This window comes from Apostichopus japonicus, chromosome 10, assembly GCF_037975245.1.
Source record: "Apostichopus japonicus isolate 1M-3 chromosome 10, ASM3797524v1, whole genome shotgun sequence".
NCBI classification, from domain to species: Eukaryota; Metazoa; Echinodermata; class Holothuroidea; order Aspidochirotida; family Stichopodidae; genus Apostichopus; species Apostichopus japonicus.
This window is the reverse complement of record NC_092570.1, coordinates 5,063,322-5,085,926: the sequence shown is the minus strand read 5'-3', so window position 1 is coordinate 5,085,926 and position 22,605 is coordinate 5,063,322. Positions and strand designations below refer to the sequence as shown.

The window sequence follows — 22,605 nt, the reverse complement described above, 5'->3', positions numbered from 1 at the left end:
ACATTTTTCTTACTTTAAGGTTCTAAGTAACGTAGAGCTTATGTTTGAGAGTGAAGATGATGAAACAAGTTTGGTAAGTTGATATTATTTGGTTTTATGCTCTTTTTTTGCACCATTTCAAACATCTGTATGTTTTATTATTGTCTAGACGAATGAGTTTCGAAGATGACAATAACATGGAAAAACAGTCATATTGGATGAAAGAAGAAACATGGTGGATTGTGAAACATTTTCATATTTTTCTGCAGTTGGGAGACTGCATTTTCACTGAATTTCTGTGTGCAGTGTAACATTTAAGATTTTCCATAAAAAAAAATAACACATGTTGCATTTGACATTATTTCCTTTTAGATTACATCTGAGCGCCGCCAGTTCCAGTCTAGATACGGAGACATTACTGCTCAGGTTGATGCCAGGGAAAAGGAACGTAGTGAGGTAATATTTCTTCAAATGAATGTAGAAGATCTCAACAGTAAAAATTATTTTAGACTTGTGATGCTGTTTTTGTAAAGTGTAAATCTTGTAGGTTTGACTCAATGGCAATTACACTAACCACATCATGAGAACTTTAATCCTTAATTTTGATAAATCTGATTCTTAATTCCTTCAGATTTTGTTTCATGTCTGAAATCTAAAGGATTGTTGCTGTAGTATATTGACAAGTATTGTACCTACTGTAAGTCGTTACTCATAGTTCATTCAAAGTTCAATAGCATGTGGTAACATTCTCCAGATATGACTAATGATGAGTTACTGAATACCTTGTTTCTTTGTTTTATGTCACCATAACAGATTATGCCAGTTACTTTAATGATCTGTTCGAATACAGTTTATTAAACACATCTGCTTTACCCAACGATTGGAGTTCTCTCATGATATGTTTTACCCATGTTATTATTACCTCGTTAATACCTTATATGAAGGAGATACAACACTGGCGACAAAGTTTTCCATCAAATTAGATTTTATTTTTAAAAAGTTCCAACATTTCTATTAAATAATGGCTTTGATTAGGAAAATTTGATTCAAGTTGTGAAGACTTATGAAGTTATGAAGAGAGATGGCACAGTGTTTTGTAGCTAATGGTGTTGAAGACAGTAAAAAGGTGGTTTTGAACTTAATATGAGCCAAGAGGTACAGACTATGAAAAAGTTTTTATGCCGGATAAACCATCTGATAAGACGTACACTGATTTAATAAAAGTGCTGAAGGAACATTTAACGCCTAAATCCTAAAGAAAACTTTTGTCCCAGGACAAGTTAACATATATAACAGCGGTGGAAATTGCTCTTGCATCAGAGATGGCAGAACAAACCGTAATAGAGATTAAAGGCAGCAACTCCAGTCCTGGCACACTACGTAACAAAACAGCCAACCGGGAAGAAGAGTGGCCAGACTGCATTTGACAAATTATGCTATCATTGTAGAGGGAAGAGGTGGTAAACTTGTTCTATGCTATCATACAGCCTTTTAATATGCTAAAGTGGATTCCTTATTTCTTTTGTTACAGATGCTAAAGTCATTAGCAGAGGTAAGATTTTACTGTTTATTATTTTTTTACCTTTTGATATACTTGTACATTTTCTTCTTAATTTCATGAATTTAGTTGACTTGTGTGTAGAAGGATCCTCTTTATATATACATGTGCATGCCACCTTTATAATACATTACTCTTAGGAGGTTATATGGTATCTCTGAGGAATAATATAATTTCTAAAAGAAAGATAAGGAACCAGCAAAGATTTGCCCCAGCAATATGAATTATGGAATATCTAAATGTTAAACTAGAAAAAGCAGTAATTCAATGTTCATTCCATGGTAACTTGCTACTGTTTAAACTGCTTCTTAGTTGACTTGTGTCAACAGTAAATCTTTAAACCGGTGCTATGGCCGAGTGGATAAAGGCGGTGGCATTTGAAGCAATGAGGCTTAGCAATCTGGAGTTTCGGGGCTTGATTCCTGGCCGGGTCATAGTAAGGTGGGTTTTTCATCCTAGAGCAATCTACGGTTTTCCCATCTGAAATGACTTTCTAAATTGAAAAGATTCCAAATTTGAGTTAAAATGTTGAATTGGAAGCCACCCGACGTGTAAGTTGTAATCCATAAGCCCTTGCAGGTTTCTCCCACATTTGTGGTTGCTTAAGCGTCGTAAAAATAAAAATAACTGCTGATTATTCTTGTGGAGAATGTTGTAGTATTTATGACAGGACTTCTATTAACAATATTAATATTTCATTGTCTGTAGGTGCTGGATTCTGACTCACCCAATCTTGTAAGTTTTTTTTGTATATTGCAAGCTTATTCTTTTTCTCCTTGCTGAGAATTTCCTATCAGTAAACAAGAATTATTCTTTGTTATTTTAAACTGACATAATAGTTGAAAATGAGATAACAGGAAAATGAAAATGAGATATTTAGGTAATTTGAGGAACGACTTTTTTCTTAAAATTGATAATAACCAGGTAAATATTAATTGGCAAGAATTCTTGAGGGAAGGGAAAATAAGATGGATGGATGGACATGGTAGTTTTATTAATCAGTTACTGGCTAGCTATTTGAAATCTAAAATCCTTCAAAGAGAAGTGTTCTTTAGTTAATATTGTTTTATACAGTGAGATATCACAGGCCTCTCAAGAGCTCAGTTATTGTTGCACTTCAGGTATGGATACAAATTTGTATACGGCACTCGAAGATGAACGATGTCTCTTACTTAAAGTATGAAAAATTCTAAAATTGAAGATTAATTACAATAGTGTCTGGTGAGAATATAAAGCAAGAGTTGATTTTAAAAATTTTCAATTTTCAAACTGTTCATGAAATTTATGACAAATTTCAGTAAGGACACGCAGAGTATATAATTCCATTAATTCGCATTGACAACGGTTTTGCTAGAATACAGCGTTTTAGCGTGTATATCCCTATATCCCAAGTCTTGGTCCAAACTGGTTATATGAGGGCTTTAAGGTAACGAGTAGTGGAATCCAAATATGCTAGAAAGTCAAAAAATGGTCACCAATGCTTAAACCTCAGCATACATTTTACTGCCACCCTTAACGTAATTTTACCTCTGTCAAACAATTAAATAGTCTTGTTTATTACTCTTCAATATCTGGAATTAATATGGGGAAACAGAACCACCACCAGCAAAGTACTTCTGCAAACTTTAAGCAATATTTAGGTGGTAAACATTTGGAGCGAATACTAATGATGTCTTAACGTTTATTGTTGTTTGCATGTTGACTATAAGCATCTTAACTGTACTTACATATTTTTAATAGTTCATTTGTGAGTTGTGTTTTGTTAACTGACCCCTGATGAGTGAGGTGTGTTTGATGTTTTGTGTGGCATGAACATTGTGTGATGACTGTGACTGTTGTTATTCTGTATTGTTGAAGGATGAGTTGTATGGATCCAAAGATGGAGAGAAACCTCCCCAAGTAGATGAATTAAGGTTAGTACAGTACATCTCCCTGAAGTCAGGAATGTATGTAATTTTTTTAAGATCCTCCTGCAAGCAGGAACTCGCGTAGAAGCCTTCATTGGCTTATCAAAGCCGCAAGCTGACCGAAGTCAGTCTCATAGATTCGTATTTAACGTCTATGAATTGTCAATTGTCAACAACTCTGTAACTGGACGACATATCTAATCTTGGAGTGACTCGAACTCGGGATCTTATGATTGAAAGGCACTGAGCTAACACTCCTGATGAAATCATTTGATTGCATTGATTGAACACATTTGATTGAAATCATGTGATTGCACCTGCAAGATCTAAGGAATCACTTACATATATGAATACGTAGTTGAATGTCAGATATATAACATTAGCCAGTTGGAGATAAAACTTACATCTGTTAATAGTGTTGTGCATTTTGACTTAACCTCGAAATATGGAAAAAGGGACTTGACCTCAACGTCAAATTAATAAGTATGTCATTGATCAAGCGTTGCATACTTATATACTGTATAATGATATAAATAACTAATCCACAAGAAAGGTTCCACAAGAGGGACTTGACCTCAACATTAATTGAATGAGTATGTTGTTGATCCTTGAGCTGAAGAAGCTATGCATACTTATATACTGGATAATGATATAAATAACCAATCCACAAGAAAGGTTCATTGGTTACGATCACAGAGTGATGACTGTTTCTTTTCCTTTCCACTTTTCTCAATCTTATGTTTTTTTATTATTCCTGCAATGTTCAGCAGCCACATTGAAATGACTAGGATGGGATTCGATAAGCTACAGAAGCTTAAGGAGGAGATGCATAGCTTAGCAAGTAAAGGCAAACCAATCCAACATCTTCAAGAGTGAGTTCAGTTATTTATTATCATAAGATAAGGTTGATATAGTTTAGTTTATTTAGTTTAGTGTAATAGAACAAAAAGGATCTGGAGGGACACTCAAGACCCCATCAAGGACCCTATAGGAGAGGGGAAAAAAACTGAAGACACAAACACTCAGACCTGATTACAATGCTTAAAGTGCTTGTCCAAAGCATTCTGAAACCCATTAACACTACCTGCAAGTATAACTTTCTCAGGCACGGGTTTAATCAGCAATATAAACCATCTTGAGAGCTTCGATGATGTACGTATTGTTTTAGTTCTCTTGATGTACCATAGTGCCCTAACTAGGCACCATAGTCTGTCCTCCCTAATTGAAGAGAAATGTGAGCTTTTGGGAAGGAAAATGCCCCCCGGCTTGAAGTCCAGCGTCTGGTTCTTTGGCAAGAATGTAGGGTTGGGAATGCTTAAAGTGCTTGTCCGAAGCATTCTTAAACCCCTTCACACTACTTGCAAGTACAACTTTCTCAGGTAAACCGTTCCACTCATTCACAACCCTAGCAGAGAAAGAGTTATGCTGAATATCAATCCAACTTTGTGACTTTTGAAGTTATGTATATGTTTCATCTGTTGTCATATATTTTTTTATTATGGAATGTGTAATGTAAATTAGAAAGTGAAATCGAAGAGAAAACACATATAACATAGATGAGAATAGTAGTATTTTATAGTTGCCAAGTTTATGTGCTACCTCTTAATTTGGCAGTCCATTTTCTTTTGTCATTGAATAATGTGTAATAACACAATGTGGGTGTGTCTTAATATGTATTATTGCATGTGTCTTAATGTGGGTGTGTCTTAATGTGGGTGTGGGTGTGTCTTAATATGTATGAATACATACATACATATTACTACCATATCTATAATAGGCAATATCAGTTCTATGAGATTATAGATCCATGTGCTGTGCATGATGTTATAACACTTTGTGTGAAAATGCTTTGACAACCTACAGTCCTTCCTACATTTGCACTGTATGCACCTGCCAATTGTATGATGAACTTAACATAGTAATCCCTGGCAATTGTACATCATTTTTGTGGCTCAGTTGCAGCAAGCCATAGACAAAAAGATAATATAATTTGAAAGTACAATATGTGTTTGAACTTTTACTCACCATGTATGGGAATGTCTCATACAATTGAATGTGCATTAGAGTTGCTTTACCTTTAATTTGTGCTGATTCATAAATTTACTTTATATTTTCTTTCAGACAAAAGTCAAACTTAAAAGAGAAAGTTGTTGAAAAGTTCAAGTTGTTGTATAGTGGTAAGTATCAGTCAGTCATTTGACATCCGGGGAAAATTAAACTGTTATGTGCGGTGAAATTCTCTGTCTGTAGAAACAAATAATTGCATTTAATCAGTAATTAAATGAAGCAAAGGGTTGCTTTGCATTTTGGTAAAACAACTTAAAGCCTATTATCAAAGTGGGTGGTGAGGGTTATTTTCATTAACCTCTCATATACAGAACAGTCTGTTGCTCCATTTATCAATGAACCTTAAATATCGGTGTACAAAAAGAAGGAATATAAAAACATTTAAAAGAAATTAAGTGAAATTGAAGTTCCTACATGTTTTTGGTTCCAGTAATCTCCTGACATCTTTGTTTAAGATTCAAACAGATCTATTGCAGTATGTAAATGAATGATCAGCACAATGGATATATTAATTATCAATTCTTTTATCTTCGCTTTTTCTTCTCATAGCTAAAATGCTTCGCAGTCAGAACAAATCACTTGGAAGTCATTGGAAGCACGCTGCTGAGGAAATTGTGAATGTTTTACATCGCATCAGAGCAGAAGGAGAATCTAGTAAGGTTAACTTTAGAGGCCATTGGTTGAGTAATTGCTGAACGAAAAAAACTTAATGAAAGTACTTAAACTTCTGTTATTTTTCATTCCTCCAAGAAGTTGAGTTTTCTGTTGGAAATTAAGTAATTGGCTCAGTTAGGGAATATACTTTTGATGGTGAGAGTAAAATGTTTCAAAACATTTCAAATTGATTGACCATTATTGGAAGAGATTTGCAGTGATGCTCATAACTTTAACCTAAATTAAAGAAGAAATATGATGAACACAGTCTGATGCAATTTCCAATGTCATATCAAAGTGACATTTAAGTTGAAGATTTTTGTCAGTATCATTATCATTCTATTTTGTATGCTGTTGAAATTTTGCTAATCATAAACTTTTGAAAGCACAACTGATTCATGAAAAAAAAGGCTTTTTTCTTAGCTTATTAGTTTGGCCTTTGTAAATAAGTTATTTGATAGATAATAATTCCTCAATATAAGTTCAATGTCTGATGTGTGTCACTGTTCCCCTGACCAACAAGGGAATAGTGCTAACTTTGTTAATTTAGGCGAGGATAACAGCTAGGTACTTGACTCCATAAAGAACTCGGACATGTGGGTGTATAGAACAGAAAAATATATTGATACAATTGCCGACTGAAACACCCCTTCACATAAATCACACCCTTCACATAAATCACACCCTTCACGTAAATCACAAATTAGGGTATAACAGAATTATAACATTAGGAAATTATACATGTAAGACACTTGATCACTTTTCATATGTCTTCTGATACTTAAAGTTCATTGATAGTTCATAACTACGTAGTTGTGTACCAAGGACTTATACTTCTCAATCCGGATTAAGAACATCCACAAATTTAATCTCATTTTCTGTTATTTTCTCTAAATTTTCAGCCATCCAAGACTTGGAAGAGGAGCTAATTAGAATAGAAAAAGCAATTACTAGACAGGCTGAAAATATGGTCAAGTGAGTTGTTGTCTTCAACTTAATAAAAGTATTATTAAATCTGTGAGTGTTGTCATGCAGGGCAGTAAGCAACTTTAGCAGTGGCCTGTGGAAGTGAGTGGTCAATGGGAGGAGGGACAGTTTCGTTGCACTTTTCTAAAAGAGTTTTATCATAAAATTTTGTAACATGTTACTTTGCTTGGTATTAGAACTTTCATTCCAGATTTCACTTGCAGAGTACGAAAGCAATATTACTGCGCTCTACAAAAAGAATTTCATTTTACCTTTCAGGTTGGAACACACAGTTCAAGAAAAGCAAAAGGTTAGTACACCATCTGTAAGCTGCTTCCTCACAACAGTTTCAGATAATAAAGTAAGCTGAAATCTCTCATAATCTAGCTCTAATTGTTACATATAATTATTCACCTTTTTCTTGGTTATTATTTTTTAGAAATGTCTTATTACTTACAGTTAATAGAAGTTTAAATTCATTTCAAAAGATAAGGATAAGCTATTAGATAGGTGAATTTATAGAGCACAGAACCTGTAATTCTGGGTCACTTGTTTCAAACTCCTGTTCTAGCCACAATTAAATATTTCCTCCTTTCCAAATATTGCATTGCTGAAAAGTGTTCATTAATTGAGGTTTCATAATTTTATGTTGTTAATAACTTTCCCACCCTTGCTCCTCCCTCCCCCTTCCTCCCCCTCCCCTCCCCTTCCCCCAAAACCAATCCAATGATGTAACATCCACGAAGAGAGCATTATGAAACTAAAAACGTGTGTCTGAGGAATGATTCCATTTTGTCTGTAACACCCCAAGAACGATGTGTTTTGACCTCTCATGTGATATGAATCATTCCTGTCATGGGAAATTTTAAAGGAAAAATAAGGAGACAGTTTTATTACAAATATAGACTTTCAGGCTCTATGACATCAAACTCTTTCAATCAGACAAATTATTGAAAGCCTCTTGAAAGGAAAACAATTCTGTTCAAAGTCGCTAAAATTTTATAATGTACTATTCATACTTTCTGTCAACAGACAATTGACACTATAAACAAGTCCATGTCTGTTTCAAACAATGAAAATGAATTGCTCAAGTCAGAAGTGGAACGATATCAAGATCAAGTTATAATGATGAAGAAAGTAAGTAACTGAATGCAAAATTTGCTACATATATTAATAATATTAATATTTTTGCTTCATCCTAGGTTATTTTACAGAACAGCTGCTCTTTGTGAGTCAGATTTGTTTGATTCTTATTTTTGTGACTGAGTTTTTGTGGGAAAGTTTTTTTGAAATATTTTGATGAAGATGTTTTTTATTATCAACAACATGTAATTGAAAATTTGAAAAATAATGTACTTCAATAAAGTCATGATGACTGAGCTGATATTTTTACTTAAGTAATTTGTAAATTCTCTGATTTACGCAGGAATTGAGGAAGCTTAGAGCAGATGGTGAAAGTCAGGATTTACCAGAGTCTGTAGACAACCACAGTCAGGTCTGTAGCATAATTATCTCCTGTTGTTATCTCTTCACTATTGTGATATTGTAGTAGATTGAGTATTGACCATCATGAAACATACAATAATTTTGCCCCCCAAAAAATGTTATGAACATTACAACAAGTAGCTATGTGGAGGCATCCCTGGTTTTATGTGGTGTGATATTGACCGTATGTGTTTCTTGTTATCGTTGTAGACTTTTCTTTCCATGGTGACTTTAATCAACGCAGTTAATGATGAAATCTCTGCAGCTAGTATGGTAAAGGGAAACTCTCTACAATCTCAACTTCCTAACGACTGTCAGTGTTCGTCAGAAATTCCGCAGTTATTAAAGAAGATCGATACCTTACAGCAGAAGATCATCGATAAGGTGGGAAACGACTCGATTGAATTAGTTTCAGAAAAAAAAATTAACCCAAAGAAAAAAATTAACCCAAGAAGCTAGTAACAGTCTCATTGTTGTTGTAACTTCACTGAATAATACAAATTATAACAAAAGAAGTGTACCACCACCCTCCTCCTCCAAAACATTCTATTCAGATATAGATATATTGATATCTAGATATATATATATATATATATATATAAATATATAATATATAAATATATATATGTAGATATATATATGTATATGTTGTTCATGTTGAAGAACATTCACATGGAATAGTTTGCATCTCTTGCTGTTATGAGTTAAAACGTTTCCTGATTCCTAATTTATTAAACATGTGTAGATAATTAAAAGAATAGAAGGCAGATGCTCTGTTTTTTCAGTACTTTAAAGTATTTTATGTTTTACTATAACATGAAGTTGAATGTTTTTTCTTTCTTTCTTCACAGGAGACTCAGATGCTTATGATGGATCATCAGTCAATCGATACAGCTGATAGCAAAGAGGAAGCAGAAAGGAGGAAGGATAGTAAAAAACCAGAGGGTAGAGAGCATAATACAGTGCCTACCATGTAAGAGCTCAAAACATCCATAGTTGTGAGAATAATAAATATAATTTAATTAGTTCATTCCAGAGAATTGATATAGTCTTTTCGTTGTCTGCAGAGGTCTGTTAAGATGTCCCACAGATCATATGCATAGAATGTTGTGCAATTATTTTCAGTTCCTTTCTATATCATTAACATATTCTTCGTTTCTAATGTTCATCGTTGCTGTAGGTGTAAATATGAGATGGAGGGATGTAGATGCATTGTTAGTAATATTCAAATTGGTACAGACTCCATGCGAAGATGCAACATGCCATGTATGTATGTATCCTCCTGCAAGTAGGAACTCGCGAAGAAGCCGAATTGGCTTATCAAAGCCACAAGCTGACCGAAGTCAGTCTCTTACAGTCATATTTAACGTCCATGATTATGAATTGTCAACAACTCTGTAACTGGAGGACATACATTAATCTTGGAGTGACTCGAACAGGGGACCTTATCATTGGAAGGCACCTGCGTTAACCACTGAGCTAACACTCCTTAACACTTCATAACAATTTTCTTGGTTAGATGAAGGCTAGCCTAATAGTATGAGATTTTTGATTATGTCATTATTTCAATATTCTTACTAGCATTCAAAGTGGAATGAGTTTTAATTTGAGGACAACACACTGTCTTCAGACATAATTGGAGCTTGTGCATGTCGTTTAACATATAAAGACAATCTCAAAGGTATATGAAAATTATGCCTAAATGATTGTTATTGTTACATATGCTAACCAGCTGCATGAGCATGTGGGTGAAGCCAAAGTGCCTCACCACTATACGCCAAGTTCCCATCAGGTGGGCTATCTAGTTTACAGGCTTAGCTCAGTTTTGGAAGACCATTTCAGATGGGAAAAAAATGATTTTAATATTGCAAGTGACTTTTTGCATACAGACTGTCTCATACAGTTATATATCTTTCACTCACTAGTAAAATTCAAATGGAACCTGTGGTCCAGGACGTTCCGAGTGAAGTCTCGGAAGTCGATTATGTTCACGACGATATGAAACTAAGACTCCTGGCTCTCACCCAAGACAAGGAGCAGTTATTGATGGAGATGGACAAACTTCGTGAACAGAATGCTCAGGCAGCGAGAGAGATTGTGACCTTGAAGTATGCCAGCGAACAACCCTACATGGCCACAAGTTCTTTTCCCAGGACTGACCAATATGGACAACGTTTAGAGCCTAGTCAACATGCTAGAAAAAGTCTTGATTCTGTAAATGAGCAGTATGTACAGTCAGATGTGCCTAGCCTTGCAGAGGAGGATAAGGCAGAGGTAAATCAATATATATTTGGGTTAACAAAACTATTTCAAGATAGTTTAAAAGTAAAATTATATTTATACAATTGTTACCACCTTAAAGAGCTGCTTTTTGTTAGTTGGTAATGTTTGTAAAAATCCTGCCTCTGTAAATGAGCAGTTTGTTCAGTCAGATGTGCTTAGCCTTGCAGAGGAGGATAAGGCAGAGGTAAATCAATTATATTTGGGTTAACAAAACTTTATTTCAAGATAGTTTAAAAGTAAAATTATATTTATACAATTGTTACCACCTTAAAGAGCTGCTTTTTGTTAGTTGGTAATGTTTGTAAAAATCCTGCCTCTGTAAATGAGCAGTTTGTTCAGTCAGATGTGCTTAGCCTTGCAGAGGAGGATAAGGCAGAGGTAAATCAATTATATTTGGGTTAACAAAACTTTATTTCAAGATAGTTTAAAAGTAAAATTATATTTATACAATTGTTACCACCTTAAAGAGCTGCTTTTTGTTAGTTGTTAATGTTTGTACGTTTAACTGGATATACCTGTGTATTTAACAAAGAGATTGACATGGGTACAACCAAAGATTATGTACTACTTGTTCTTTATTTGACTTCATCAAATTAAAGTTGTGTTTTTGTAAATGTCTTTTACTCAAGTAGCAAGAAATAATGAATGCATAATTCTTTGAATTTTACATTTTTTGCCAAATAGTTAGCATTGTATAATAGAATGAGTGAATTAACTCAATAATATGTGATTGCTAATGTCAACATGACATCTTTGACAGGTAAAATTAGACACATTGAAGAGTGAACCGATAAATGACGTTCTCCGTCAGTCCAAGGTTGTCACTGATAGATCCAAGCAGGGCAACACACCCGATCAACTTCCGCATCAAAATCTGCGTCAAAATCATCAAAGAAATGACTACAAAACACCTGCAGCTTATCAAACAGACTGGTCGTCCGTCCAAGAGAAAAGGAGAAGCCAGCTTCACAGAGTAGTGAGTATATTGTATGGTCCTTTCCATGTGGAAATTTACATTTTAATATCAGGTCGTAAGGCCTCAAAATGTACAGCTGAGGTACGGCAGTATGAGGAAAGGTAAGAAGACTACAGCAGGATTCTTTACCCTCGCTCAAATCTGAGATTTGACAGGGCAAGCTTTGAGCGTAATTGATTCCATCATTTTAACGACCTACGTATCATGACAGTAAAACTGGGGCAGGGTTTATAAATATCTAAGGGAATGCAGCAAAAGAATAACTAACATATTGGAAATCAGCTGGGCTCTTCTGCCTCTCTCTGCCCCTCCCCTGAAACAGGGATGCACTTTGTTTATTTCTCTATATTGCTTGGCTAATTAATTTTTCACAAAACTGCATTACAATAAATTGCAACTTTAACATTTTAATAGTCTGTATCCTTATAGCAATGTTGAATCTGAAGACCCACAATCTGGTCACGTACAAGTGTGCTGTCCTTATTCTATAATAATAGTTGCTCTCTCTCTCTGGATGGTGATTATGTAATACACTTTCCCTATGATGCTGTACTGAGTGCGTGAATATTCATGTAGTATTATTATTTATGATTTGACATTCTTGCATATGCGTGAATATTCATGCATTATGATTATTTATTATTTGACATTCATGCATATGACTGCAATGTTGTTTATTATAGCCCATGGAGGGAAGAACTGACCAAACGGGGATTGTACTGCCACCTGTCTCCTCGGGCAATGTGTCTTCCAAATACATGCAATTTCCCACCAAAGGGTTTCTCCCTCCGCGAGAAGCCCCCAGAACACAGTCTAAACGTCGAAATTCTAAAGTAGATGCTGGAATGGGACCAGAAGCAGTAGAAAATCATGAAAATGAGGTAATTTGATCGTATCAATTTTACCTGTACCAAAGGTGAATTAATAAACATCTTTTGTGATCAAAATGTATCAAGTAGTTCAATATGAAACAGACTTTTACGGAAATAATGCATAATGTGCCTTTTGTCTTAATTGTAGTCAAGAAGAGAATTTCTTTTATTTTTCAGCTGCAAAGTTTTGTAGGTGAAATTCAGTCTTACTCTCAGTACTTAAAGGATGCCATGGACGGAGAGATTTATAGAATGGCCCAGGCAAACGAAGAACTCCGGAGAAGGTTGTCAGAGCAGTCTCTGCGACAGTTTGATAAGGTTTGAGTCTTTGCCTCAATTAAATATTTTGATCAGGAGCTGATCGTAATCTTTACGGTAGAACTGACGTGGTATGATCACTGAAGTGGAACACATGACTATAACATTTAATGATAAATCAATTCAAGATAAACTTAGCTGTAATGGAGATCTTCAGTGTTCCTGCGTAGGGAGCTGTCTCATCAGTCCTAACGTTGCCATAGCTACGGCTCTGGGTCGTAGTGCGTGTGATCTATCCTGTTTTACAGAATTCCAGAGATGCTGTATAGCACTGTAACATATATCTCAATCCTTGTGCTAGTTGTGAAAATATGTCAAGAAAGATCCATACTTATGAGAATTGCAGGAACAAGTTTAGTACATTCTGTTTTTGGTGGACTTGCATGCAATCTCACCGACGCTCAAAGCCTATGCTCAATCTAGCGCACGTGATTGAAAATACCTCAAAGAAACTTTCCGATTGGATGTGCAGGTACTTTGTGGAGATTTCACTTGTTGAGGACCTAGAAAGGACCGATATAACAGCACCCGCTTTTGATTAAAGGAGGGCTCACTGTTTACATATGTTACAAGAAATAATTGTCTAGAATTGTATTGGAGCAAAATGACATTAGGATTAACCAAACCATGCTCTACCAACTGAGTTATGCAGTTGCAAGTATTCTCCAACTAACCCTTGCTGGATTTCAGTCAAAAGTCTCATTTTTGATTACTTAGTTACCATGTATCTATCTATACATGGAACACTTTTCATTTTCAATTTTAAAAGTGTATTGAAACTATTGAGTAAAGAATGGGACTGTAACTCTTTACTTCAGGATTGCAAGTTCTGCAATTATAACAACTAAGTTACATTTAGCCCTCAACTTCAACATTTACTTATTTTAATTTTCGACAACTTGATCCCTCATTTCAGCTCTACTCTACTTTGCTTGGTGTTCCTGAGAGTTTAGACGAAACCTCTTCAAAGTCCTCGGAATATTCTGGACAGATGATGAGAGGCAGAATCCGAGCACCGAAAGTACCATCACCATTTACCGCAGAGGATGCATTTGCAACCATCAAGAAGGGTGAGAGGTGAGATAAACCTAAATCATCACCTCTCTTTATCTCATTCTCAAAACGAATTAAATATGAAACAATAACCTGCTAGATTTTTTATTCCTTTGATTTCTCTGTCTTTTTATTTGTTTTAGGTTTTGTAAAGCGCCTAGAGGCCTCTTGGTATTTGGTGCTATACTAAGAACTTCTTTATTATTATTATTATTAGATTCAAGCTACAATGATTTTACTTTTTGTGAGATATGCCCCTGGAAAGGTTCTTATATAGACATCTGTGAGCATGTTTGACTTTCAGAATGTTGAAATTAGTCATGTTTTCCTTAGTTTTTTGGTATAGTATAGACCCCCCTCCCCAATCCCCCAGAAAACTTGAAAACAAAAGACAAGTTTTGGAAAATTTAACGGGGTTACCTAAACTTTGCCAAAAATGTGATTGTTGCTTTATGTTGAGGTGAATGTCTTCCAATACATGCAGTTGCAACATGTCACTTCTACATTCCTGGTTTTTACGGGGAAGGTTTAATTTCAATTAACTCTCTTTGGAGCAAATGAGTTGCATGACAATTCTACCCTTTCTTCCAAACTCATCGGTAGATATTCCAGGTGGCTGAAACTCTGAGATACGGTAAAAATAGCACAAAATAAGTGTGAAATGCAGTTTACATAGCAACATTGTGAAAACAGTCAAACAGGCTTTTACCATAAACTTGTCTGCATGATACCAAGACAATCATTTTACAGCAGTCAGATATATTAAAATGTAGGTTTGTTTCATAATAATACAACTTCTAGTGACTATGGAAGCTTGTCTTGTTTTTGTTTTTGTGTTTTACAAGTTTTACATTCTTTGGCAGGATTGTGCGGCGGAGAGAATTTGAAAGAGAAGAGAATCACATGTTACCAACATGGACATATTCTCAAGGTTTGCAACAGTAATTCATTGTACAGTCTGCCTGTTTTGGGAATATATATTAGTATAACTAGTTGTATATGTCTGAAGTTTTCGTCACCATTTACTTTTGGGATTTATTTGCAACAAACTGCATAATTGTTAAAGCTGAATGTTTGTGCATAAATGTTAATGCATGAATGGAAATTTAATGAATTTATTCAGAACAGATTCCTTTAGATTGTGTACATATAATAATGTTTTTAAAGTTCTCAGCCACAGAGTAATCTGACTGTTACAGATCAAACATGGTTTGTGTTCAACCATCTACCTAAGTACATATAATAATTGTATATCTTTTCGAATATCATTAGCCTCAGGAATGATCTGCCTGTATCAGATCAAACGTGGTTTATATTCAATGCAACTAGGTTGTTAAGCGCAGTGTATGTGCAATAATTGTGTATCATTACAGGTTGTAATGAGCCTCAGAATGATCGGTCAGTTTCAGATCAAACATGGTTTATATGAACACAAACAGATACTTGTGTAGATAACAGGATTGTGTTTTTTTTTCTTCAGGTTCTCATCAGCCACAGAATGATCTGTCAGTCTATCAAGCAACACAGAGAGTCAATCCTGCCACAATGAAATCTCGAAGTGAAGATCAAAGACATGCAGGATCCTTTGACAAAGGTTTGTTTCCATTGTAACATAATTTTCCCAGTAGTTTATTATAATTTTCTGCATAATTAGAAGACTGAGTAAAGAACTAAGTGTCTGACAGGCAGTATGATCAAGAGGGGATAGCAATTCAAAGATATAGAGTTAGTACTTTGTCGATATCCTTTAATGAAATTCAGATTATGGTTATTGTAAAGAAGAGGGGAAAAAATAATATATATATATATATATATATATATATATATATATATTTTTTGGGAAGTCTGTGGGCCTACCTCTATGAGTGGATATATCAACATAAAACATGGATTAATTTGAATGTATAACATGTTGAATGGATAACGTACAATGTGTAGCTCAGTCCGTCTCAACATTAAATGTAATATGAATATCAAACAAAACATTTTACATTGTATGCTTGTGTATTACATGTTGACAGAGTGCTTTTATTTATTATAACATTTTGCAGTAAATATGTCAGCATAATTGCAGCTTCTTCCCCCCCCCCCCTCCACGTTACTATATACACTGTCAGGATACCCCATGTTAAATGACATATTTCCTTAATTAGATCTGTTTTAGTTTGTTAAACTGATAGGATAGTTTGGCTATTATCTTGCTCTACAGGTGATGTTTACAAAGATGAATTAAGGCCAAGTCTTGCTAATGGGAAGAATCTAGCACATTTTACGGAGAGGACCAAAAAGAAACGTAATCAACAGTTGCTGCCAGATACACGACCAGGTACGCAGTCAACTTCAGAACGAGAAGTAATGGCCAATGTGACCATGGGCAAGAGGAGTGACAAGAGAACAGGGTTAGCTAAATCGAGTAACGGTCAGAAACATGAATGGTCGAATTTATCGCAGAGGACCGCTGGAGTTTATGTAGCAGGAAAGCCAGATTGGGAACGAAAACGGGAACAGTATCAAGCCGGAATTAAATCTATTCAGGGACTGACAGGAACAAGCATTCTTTTCAAGCAAGCTTTGGCTCAACAGGTTAGTTTGAGTACTTTTTAACTTTTCTGGGTTTTTTTTTGGGACATCACTTATAGGAGGGTGTTTGATTCTCTGAGGGATCTGCTGTTAGTCTATCTATTCTCATAAATATTCCTTTGAAAGAGAAGACTTATCTTGTCTTTTCATATCTGTGTGAACTATGAGTCTCCTTTTTTCTATCTCGCTGCGAAAAGTTTACGAGACATTTCTGTCTCTCTGAGGTCAAAAGGGCTAAGGAAGTAGATTCAGTACGAAGCACTGTTGAGGGGATGACGAGAACAACTATGAACGAGAATGGAATCGATGGTGGTGAAGATTCTAATCAACCAATCCAGAGAGCTCTTTCAATGACATCATTATTCAGGGTAAGTTTTGCTCTGTTGCAAGAAGTTGTCTTTAATATATTCATTGATAATAATAAAAGCAATCAGTTCTTGTGATTTACATATATGATTGTGGTTTGCAATTATAAATTCAGGGAAACATATCTGTTGAAATGCCAACATACGAGCTGGCACCATGTTGGTGAAATGTTTTGTGGTTTAATGGAATATGTCAGGGGTGGGATTGCTGTTGCCCTCTACTGGAGAAGTAGCTATTAACAATCTAACATGTACATTTCCACCTTGTGTGTATATTTTTTATTTTTATTTTTTTCATGCTGTGATACTTTCTCCTGATTCCGGCATGATTACACACCAAACAGAAGGAACTTATGGTCGGGTTGGTGTATGTTCCCTATAATCCCACATTTTGTGCACTTCCCCAATTAGCGACTCTGGAAGGACCTTATCCACTCAGACAGAAAAAAGACTGAGAGCTCCTGAGTGACCCAAGCTGATAATTCAGCACCAGACTAGCTTAAGGACATGAACATCTGGTGTGTAAGCAAAGGTCAATGGTTAGATCATAGATGCGAGTTCATTGAAGATGTACTGTGTGGTAATCACAGAAAGGAAGATGTGATATTTCAAAGGCAGTTTCTGCAGTAGTAACCCAACTTGTGAATAGTAGTGTGACATCTAGGTAAACAGGAGATTAATTAAACTGAGTCAGAACTTGTTAAAGATTCAGATTAGATACAATTGACAGAATATTGCTTTTCAGACAATAACAAAACTTTACAGAAAATTCTGACAATTTAAGAGTTCTCTGGTTTTCAAATAGCAACAGTAGCCATTAAAAAAGTGACAGATTTGTGAAACTCTTTCTGTTTTTGTTATAGTAATATGTAGTAATGTTGCAATTGTTTTGTAGAAATTTTGTTTTTGATATCATTAGAGAATGGCCACTGTTTTGGAAGGTAGTACGGAAGAAAATGAATCATTGCTTCAAGGACAGGAACAGCTTAAACTGCCTCAGCTAGTGCAAACAAAGTCATTGAACTCACTGGAGGTAAGTATAGGAATGGGATTGTAGGAGTTGAAAGTAACGAGAGAAAGAGAAATTAGAGCAAGTGATGAAAACTGCTTATTTTCAGACAAAAGTGTATGTAGGTAAAACAGAAAGTTTAACAGCCGTCAGGTAATAAGGTTAGAGGACTTAAACCTTAAAAACCTTGACGCGAGTAGCCTGACCAAAGAAGAAAATTACATCTCAGAGACCAATGTTAGTAGATGAATGGGGACAGACTTCTTAGTTGATAAATTAAAAAATTGGACATGCAGCATAATGGTGATCATCTGAATGATTGGACGGAATGTTTGTTGTAGGATTTGTAATATTTATGCCGAGGCACAACATATTGCTGTAAAAAAAAACTCCATGTTTTAGGTAGGTTTTAAAAAGGTAATTTACCTAAATATATAGGAAAAAAAATGAAGGAAAAAAGTATTTTCAAGATAGTTTTGGTCATATCTTTTCAGGTGTGGTGTAAATTTCTGTAAAAGCAAACTGATATGTCTTCCCGATATTTGATAGTTAATAATCAGATAAGCATCCAATAAAGTTGGCGATAGCTGCCCTGCTTGTGTTTTTTGTTTTTTCTCTCCAGACCTCACATAAGTATTCTACGTCAATACTGGTGCATCCCTTTTACGATAAATCCAAGAGGCTGTTGTTTAAACTTCCAACCGCAAAGTATCCTGGGAGAGGATATGTGGTGCTCCAAACGGAGAGATTCCCGGTTTATCACGGACAACTACTCAGAAACAACAAAGGTACAACAACTAGATGTCATCTAAAATGTATTCTAAAAGTCGGTCTGGTGTGACCGCGGTAACATACACGGTTACATACTCTCGCTAGATGATTATCCAGAACTCATCGTTGTTGGCATCAAATTTATTGATAACTTTATAAAAGTACATGATGTTTTGCTGCAGACAGAAATTCCCTATGCATGATGGGAATCAGCTCTGAAAATATAAAGGTATGATGTGTAATACCATCTAAAAAGTATCCTGATGTCAGTTTCTGGTAACAGCGGCTACATACTCTAGCCAAATGATTCACCGTTTATATATATGTCTGTTGGCATGACACGTATCGGGTACTTGAAATACACCACCGTAACATGTCTTGACTATATAGCCAATTAGTTCTCAGAGTGAAGTATGTGACTAGTGTAGCAAGCTTTATTTCCATATAGAAATAGTATAGTGAGTGAGTGACTATAATAACAATAATATTGAGGATTCATAAAGCGCGGACATATCCACCCATAATGGTGCTCAAGGCGCATCACAATATTACCCCGGTCAAACGATAACCTGTCAAACATAGAGACAATCCCTCCACATGGCAACAGCTCAACAGTACCCAACTGACAGTGTATATCACAGGTCTCCATTTATACACCTGGGTGAAGAGAGGCAATGGAGATTAAGTTCCTTGCCCGAGGATGCAATGTAATGATCTGGCCGGGACTAAAACCTGCAAGCCTTAGATTACAAGTCCATTGCCCTAACCACTTGATCACAACGCAGTTCACACTATACTCATACTACGCTCTCATAGCCAATGACTCGACTTAGACGACTCAACTTAATATTAAGTGACTTGTTACAACATTGATCAAATACTGCTGTAATCTCTGTATGGAAGAAAAGTTCTTCATATTAAGCAGCAGAGCCGACAAAAGCTACAACTCAATCAACAAGAGTAGCGAATTTGTGTCCAAATGTTGTCACGGTACTTGATCCCATATAATGCTAGCTGCATGTAGTTATGATTTGTGAGTAAAATATTGTCTTTCTGGCTCTTTGTAACTTCTATAATGAATTAATTTAAAGCATTAAAAGGTTGTAGAGTCTGAATGAGTCAGGGGGAGGGGGCTTCCTTCGCATACTTTGATAGACCCACACCTCAATGATAAATACTCTCTAATGTCTAATTTTGTATGCATTTGTAAATTTCTCTAGATGAAAAGCCATTAAGCCATCGACCTGTTTGTAAATCACATAAACAACTGAATACCAGGCACAGAATGATGGTGGAAAGACAGCTGAAGCAAGTTTCTCCAAGAAAAGGCCAAACTTTGTGGAATGTCCTAAACTCAGAGGTTTGTGGATCAAATGAAGGTTCATCTGGGCATATATGCTAGACTATGCTAGAAAAGTCAAATATATGTCACTCATATTCTAAACTTGTGCATGTATGTCACCTACTTCACCATTGTAATTCCCTTAATTGCTGGATATTGCATAACTCGTTTAGCAATTTTGAAGTAAAAATGTGGGCGGTCAAATACTCTACGTAATTTTTGTTGACCAAATTCGAAAGAGCTGCCTTACTTTCAGACCACTGTAATTAGGGTTATGAAGCTGCTTTAATGAAAAGGTTTATGCTCCATAACTATAGTTGAACAACAAACACTTAATTGATCAATATGGATCAAACACCTGATCCCATATCATCCTAGCCACACAAGGTACAGATGTGTGAGTGAAATATATATTTGCGTTTTAATTAATTAGCAGTGTGGAATATTTCTCTCTTTTCTTGTAAGTATGAGCAGAATATCTGACTAAATTTGCCATTATAGGAAAAGTTGGGTGCATTGTGGTATTGTGCTACTTCATAAATTAATATTTGGGTAAAATCCTTTTGTTTTAAAATAGCTTAGGAAAAGATGCCTTAATATGACTTGGTTTGAACCCATAATAATCATTTTTATGGGATGATTGTGAAAATAATGACCTTTGACATGCAACTGGTCATATATCGCAATAGTGCACATTTTCAAGAATATGCGAAACCTCCAATAGTCCCACGACAGCCTTCATTTTACCGAAATACAAACTGTTAACAAACCAACCTCTGTAAGGGTTGGTTGATATAATAATAATGATAATAATCAGCAGTTATTTGAAAGGCGCATATGCCACCACAAATGTGGGAGAAACCTGCAAGGGCTCATGGATAACAACCTACACTTTAATTCATTTAATTGAATTGTTAGTTTTATGCAAAAATTATTCCTGCTACTGCTGTAGCATGCAGGTGAAGAGTTAGCCTATACTATGAGCATTCATGTGCACTTTGAGCATTTAAGTTAATGCTTTTCAATGTATTTTTTGTTATTTGTTTTTTTTTTTGTATTATTTGTAGGATGGACTTAAATTTGATCCTATTATGGAAGAAAACTCAAAGGATGGTTCAGAGTCAGATCCCTTGGTCAAGGATATTATCAAGACTGCCCATGACCAACTCTTCAATCCAGATCATTTGCAGCATAAATACAACGAGCTGTTGACCAATGATAAACCAAGAAATTAATTTCCATCGTTTGAAAAACTTTGTAACAACTGCTCCCTCTAATTTGGCGTTTTCTTTTATGTTAAGTTTGTGCTTGTTAAAGTTTGTCATTGTAAACACTTGGGATGTTTGACTGTCTGTCTCTTTACTTAACAATATACCGCAAACCTTCTGTAAAATAAACATGTTTGACTAATTAAAGATGGTCTTTTAATTATCATTTTACTACATCTTATTTTTGGATGTTTGGGTTGTCTCATTTAGTTAACCGTTATTGACTCAATTTGACTGTATGCACTATTTGAAGAACATGTAGGTAACATGTGGCCGGTGAATCGCTTGAGTTCCTTGGACCAAATTTCTTCACCCTGCAAAGTTTTCAATACCCATTAAAGGTAGAACTTTCTGTGGCAAAGGAAACATGGAATATGTATCCTTTTGGAAGTTTATATGTAGAGCCTATGTAAAAGAAACTCTGAAACAAAAATGTAAATTCAAGAAATGAATCACGTTTTTAGGCGCTTTGTCCACTTCCTGGTTTTCAGGTTAGGTTTTGAATACCTGTAAGTGCTTTTAGGAGTTGTTAATGGCATGTTCAAAATATTCAAAATAGCTTGCCAGCAATCAGAAGGTACACAAACTAGATAGGGGGATTGGGGTCCCAGGGCACACTTTCTTTTCAGCAAAGAAATGGAAGCATATAGCCACTGGGCAGTGGCATCGCCATGGGTCCTAGCCACCACCCTCCATGTCCGACAGGCTCAACAAAAATTGTCAGTAAATTTGATTCCCTCAAGAAAATATATTATGCCTGCTCCCCTAGAATGCCCCATAAAACAGAAGTCTATCTATGCCATTGCCACTGCATGGGCAAAAATGAGAGCCCCCCACCCCAGTGTCTATTTCTCTAATTTACTGGGTCGAAAAAATTTAATTTTCTAATTTTCCATACATTTATGTAGTAGCAATATCAACAACATTCAACAAGCCACATTTTGTTTTTAAGGAAAAACCAAAAAACTGTAGAGTATACTTAGACCAATTATTTTGAACAGCCACCAAGTCGAGGTGTTGATCAAGTCACATTATTGTGAACGTTTGACATAGTAGTAAAATAGTTTATTTGTCCCCGTAAATGTTCGATTTTCGAAGCTGGCACCATCATAGCTTAATACAGAATGTAGATATCTATCTTCCGTTGCAAGT

The 22,605-nt window shown here is 35.4% G+C and overlaps 1 protein-coding gene across 1 annotated transcript; it reads left to right on the top strand.

Annotated features, from left to right (window-relative positions):
- The first annotated feature begins 357 nt into the window (after positions 1–357).
- Positions 358–21,616, top strand: LOC139975137 (uncharacterized). The gene is made up of 25 exons (XM_071982777.1): positions 358–435; positions 1,511–1,531; positions 2,246–2,272; positions 4,212–4,316; positions 5,566–5,621; positions 6,061–6,165; positions 7,068–7,140; positions 7,411–7,441; positions 8,164–8,268; positions 8,558–8,626; positions 8,827–9,000; positions 9,468–9,589; positions 10,542–10,890; positions 11,660–11,875; positions 12,559–12,756; positions 12,925–13,065; positions 13,982–14,142; positions 14,982–15,049; positions 15,599–15,712; positions 16,328–16,701; positions 16,896–17,066; positions 17,983–18,096; positions 18,695–18,860; positions 20,064–20,203; positions 21,253–21,616. Exons 4-25 carry the CDS (start codon positions 4,225–4,227, stop codon positions 21,418–21,420), a joined length of 3,207 nt encoding a protein of 1,068 aa, XP_071838878.1. The 5' UTR covers positions 358–435; positions 1,511–1,531; positions 2,246–2,272; positions 4,212–4,224; the 3' UTR covers positions 21,421–21,616.
- Positions 21,617–22,605: the final 989 nt, after the last annotated feature.

Excerpts from the sequence above, each read along its gene's own strand:
- LOC139975137 (XM_071982777.1), top strand. The coding sequence starts at position 4,225 with ATGACTAGGATGGGATTCGATAAGCTACAGAAGCTTAAGGAGGAGATG. Across the intron at positions 9,001-9,467 it reads AGCAGAAGATCATCGATAAG|GAGACTCAGATGCTTATGAT; the intron begins GTGGGAAACGAC and ends CTTTCTTCACAG. Across the intron at positions 15,050-15,598 it reads AACATGGACATATTCTCAAG|GTTCTCATCAGCCACAGAAT; the intron begins GTTTGCAACAGT and ends TTTTTTCTTCAG.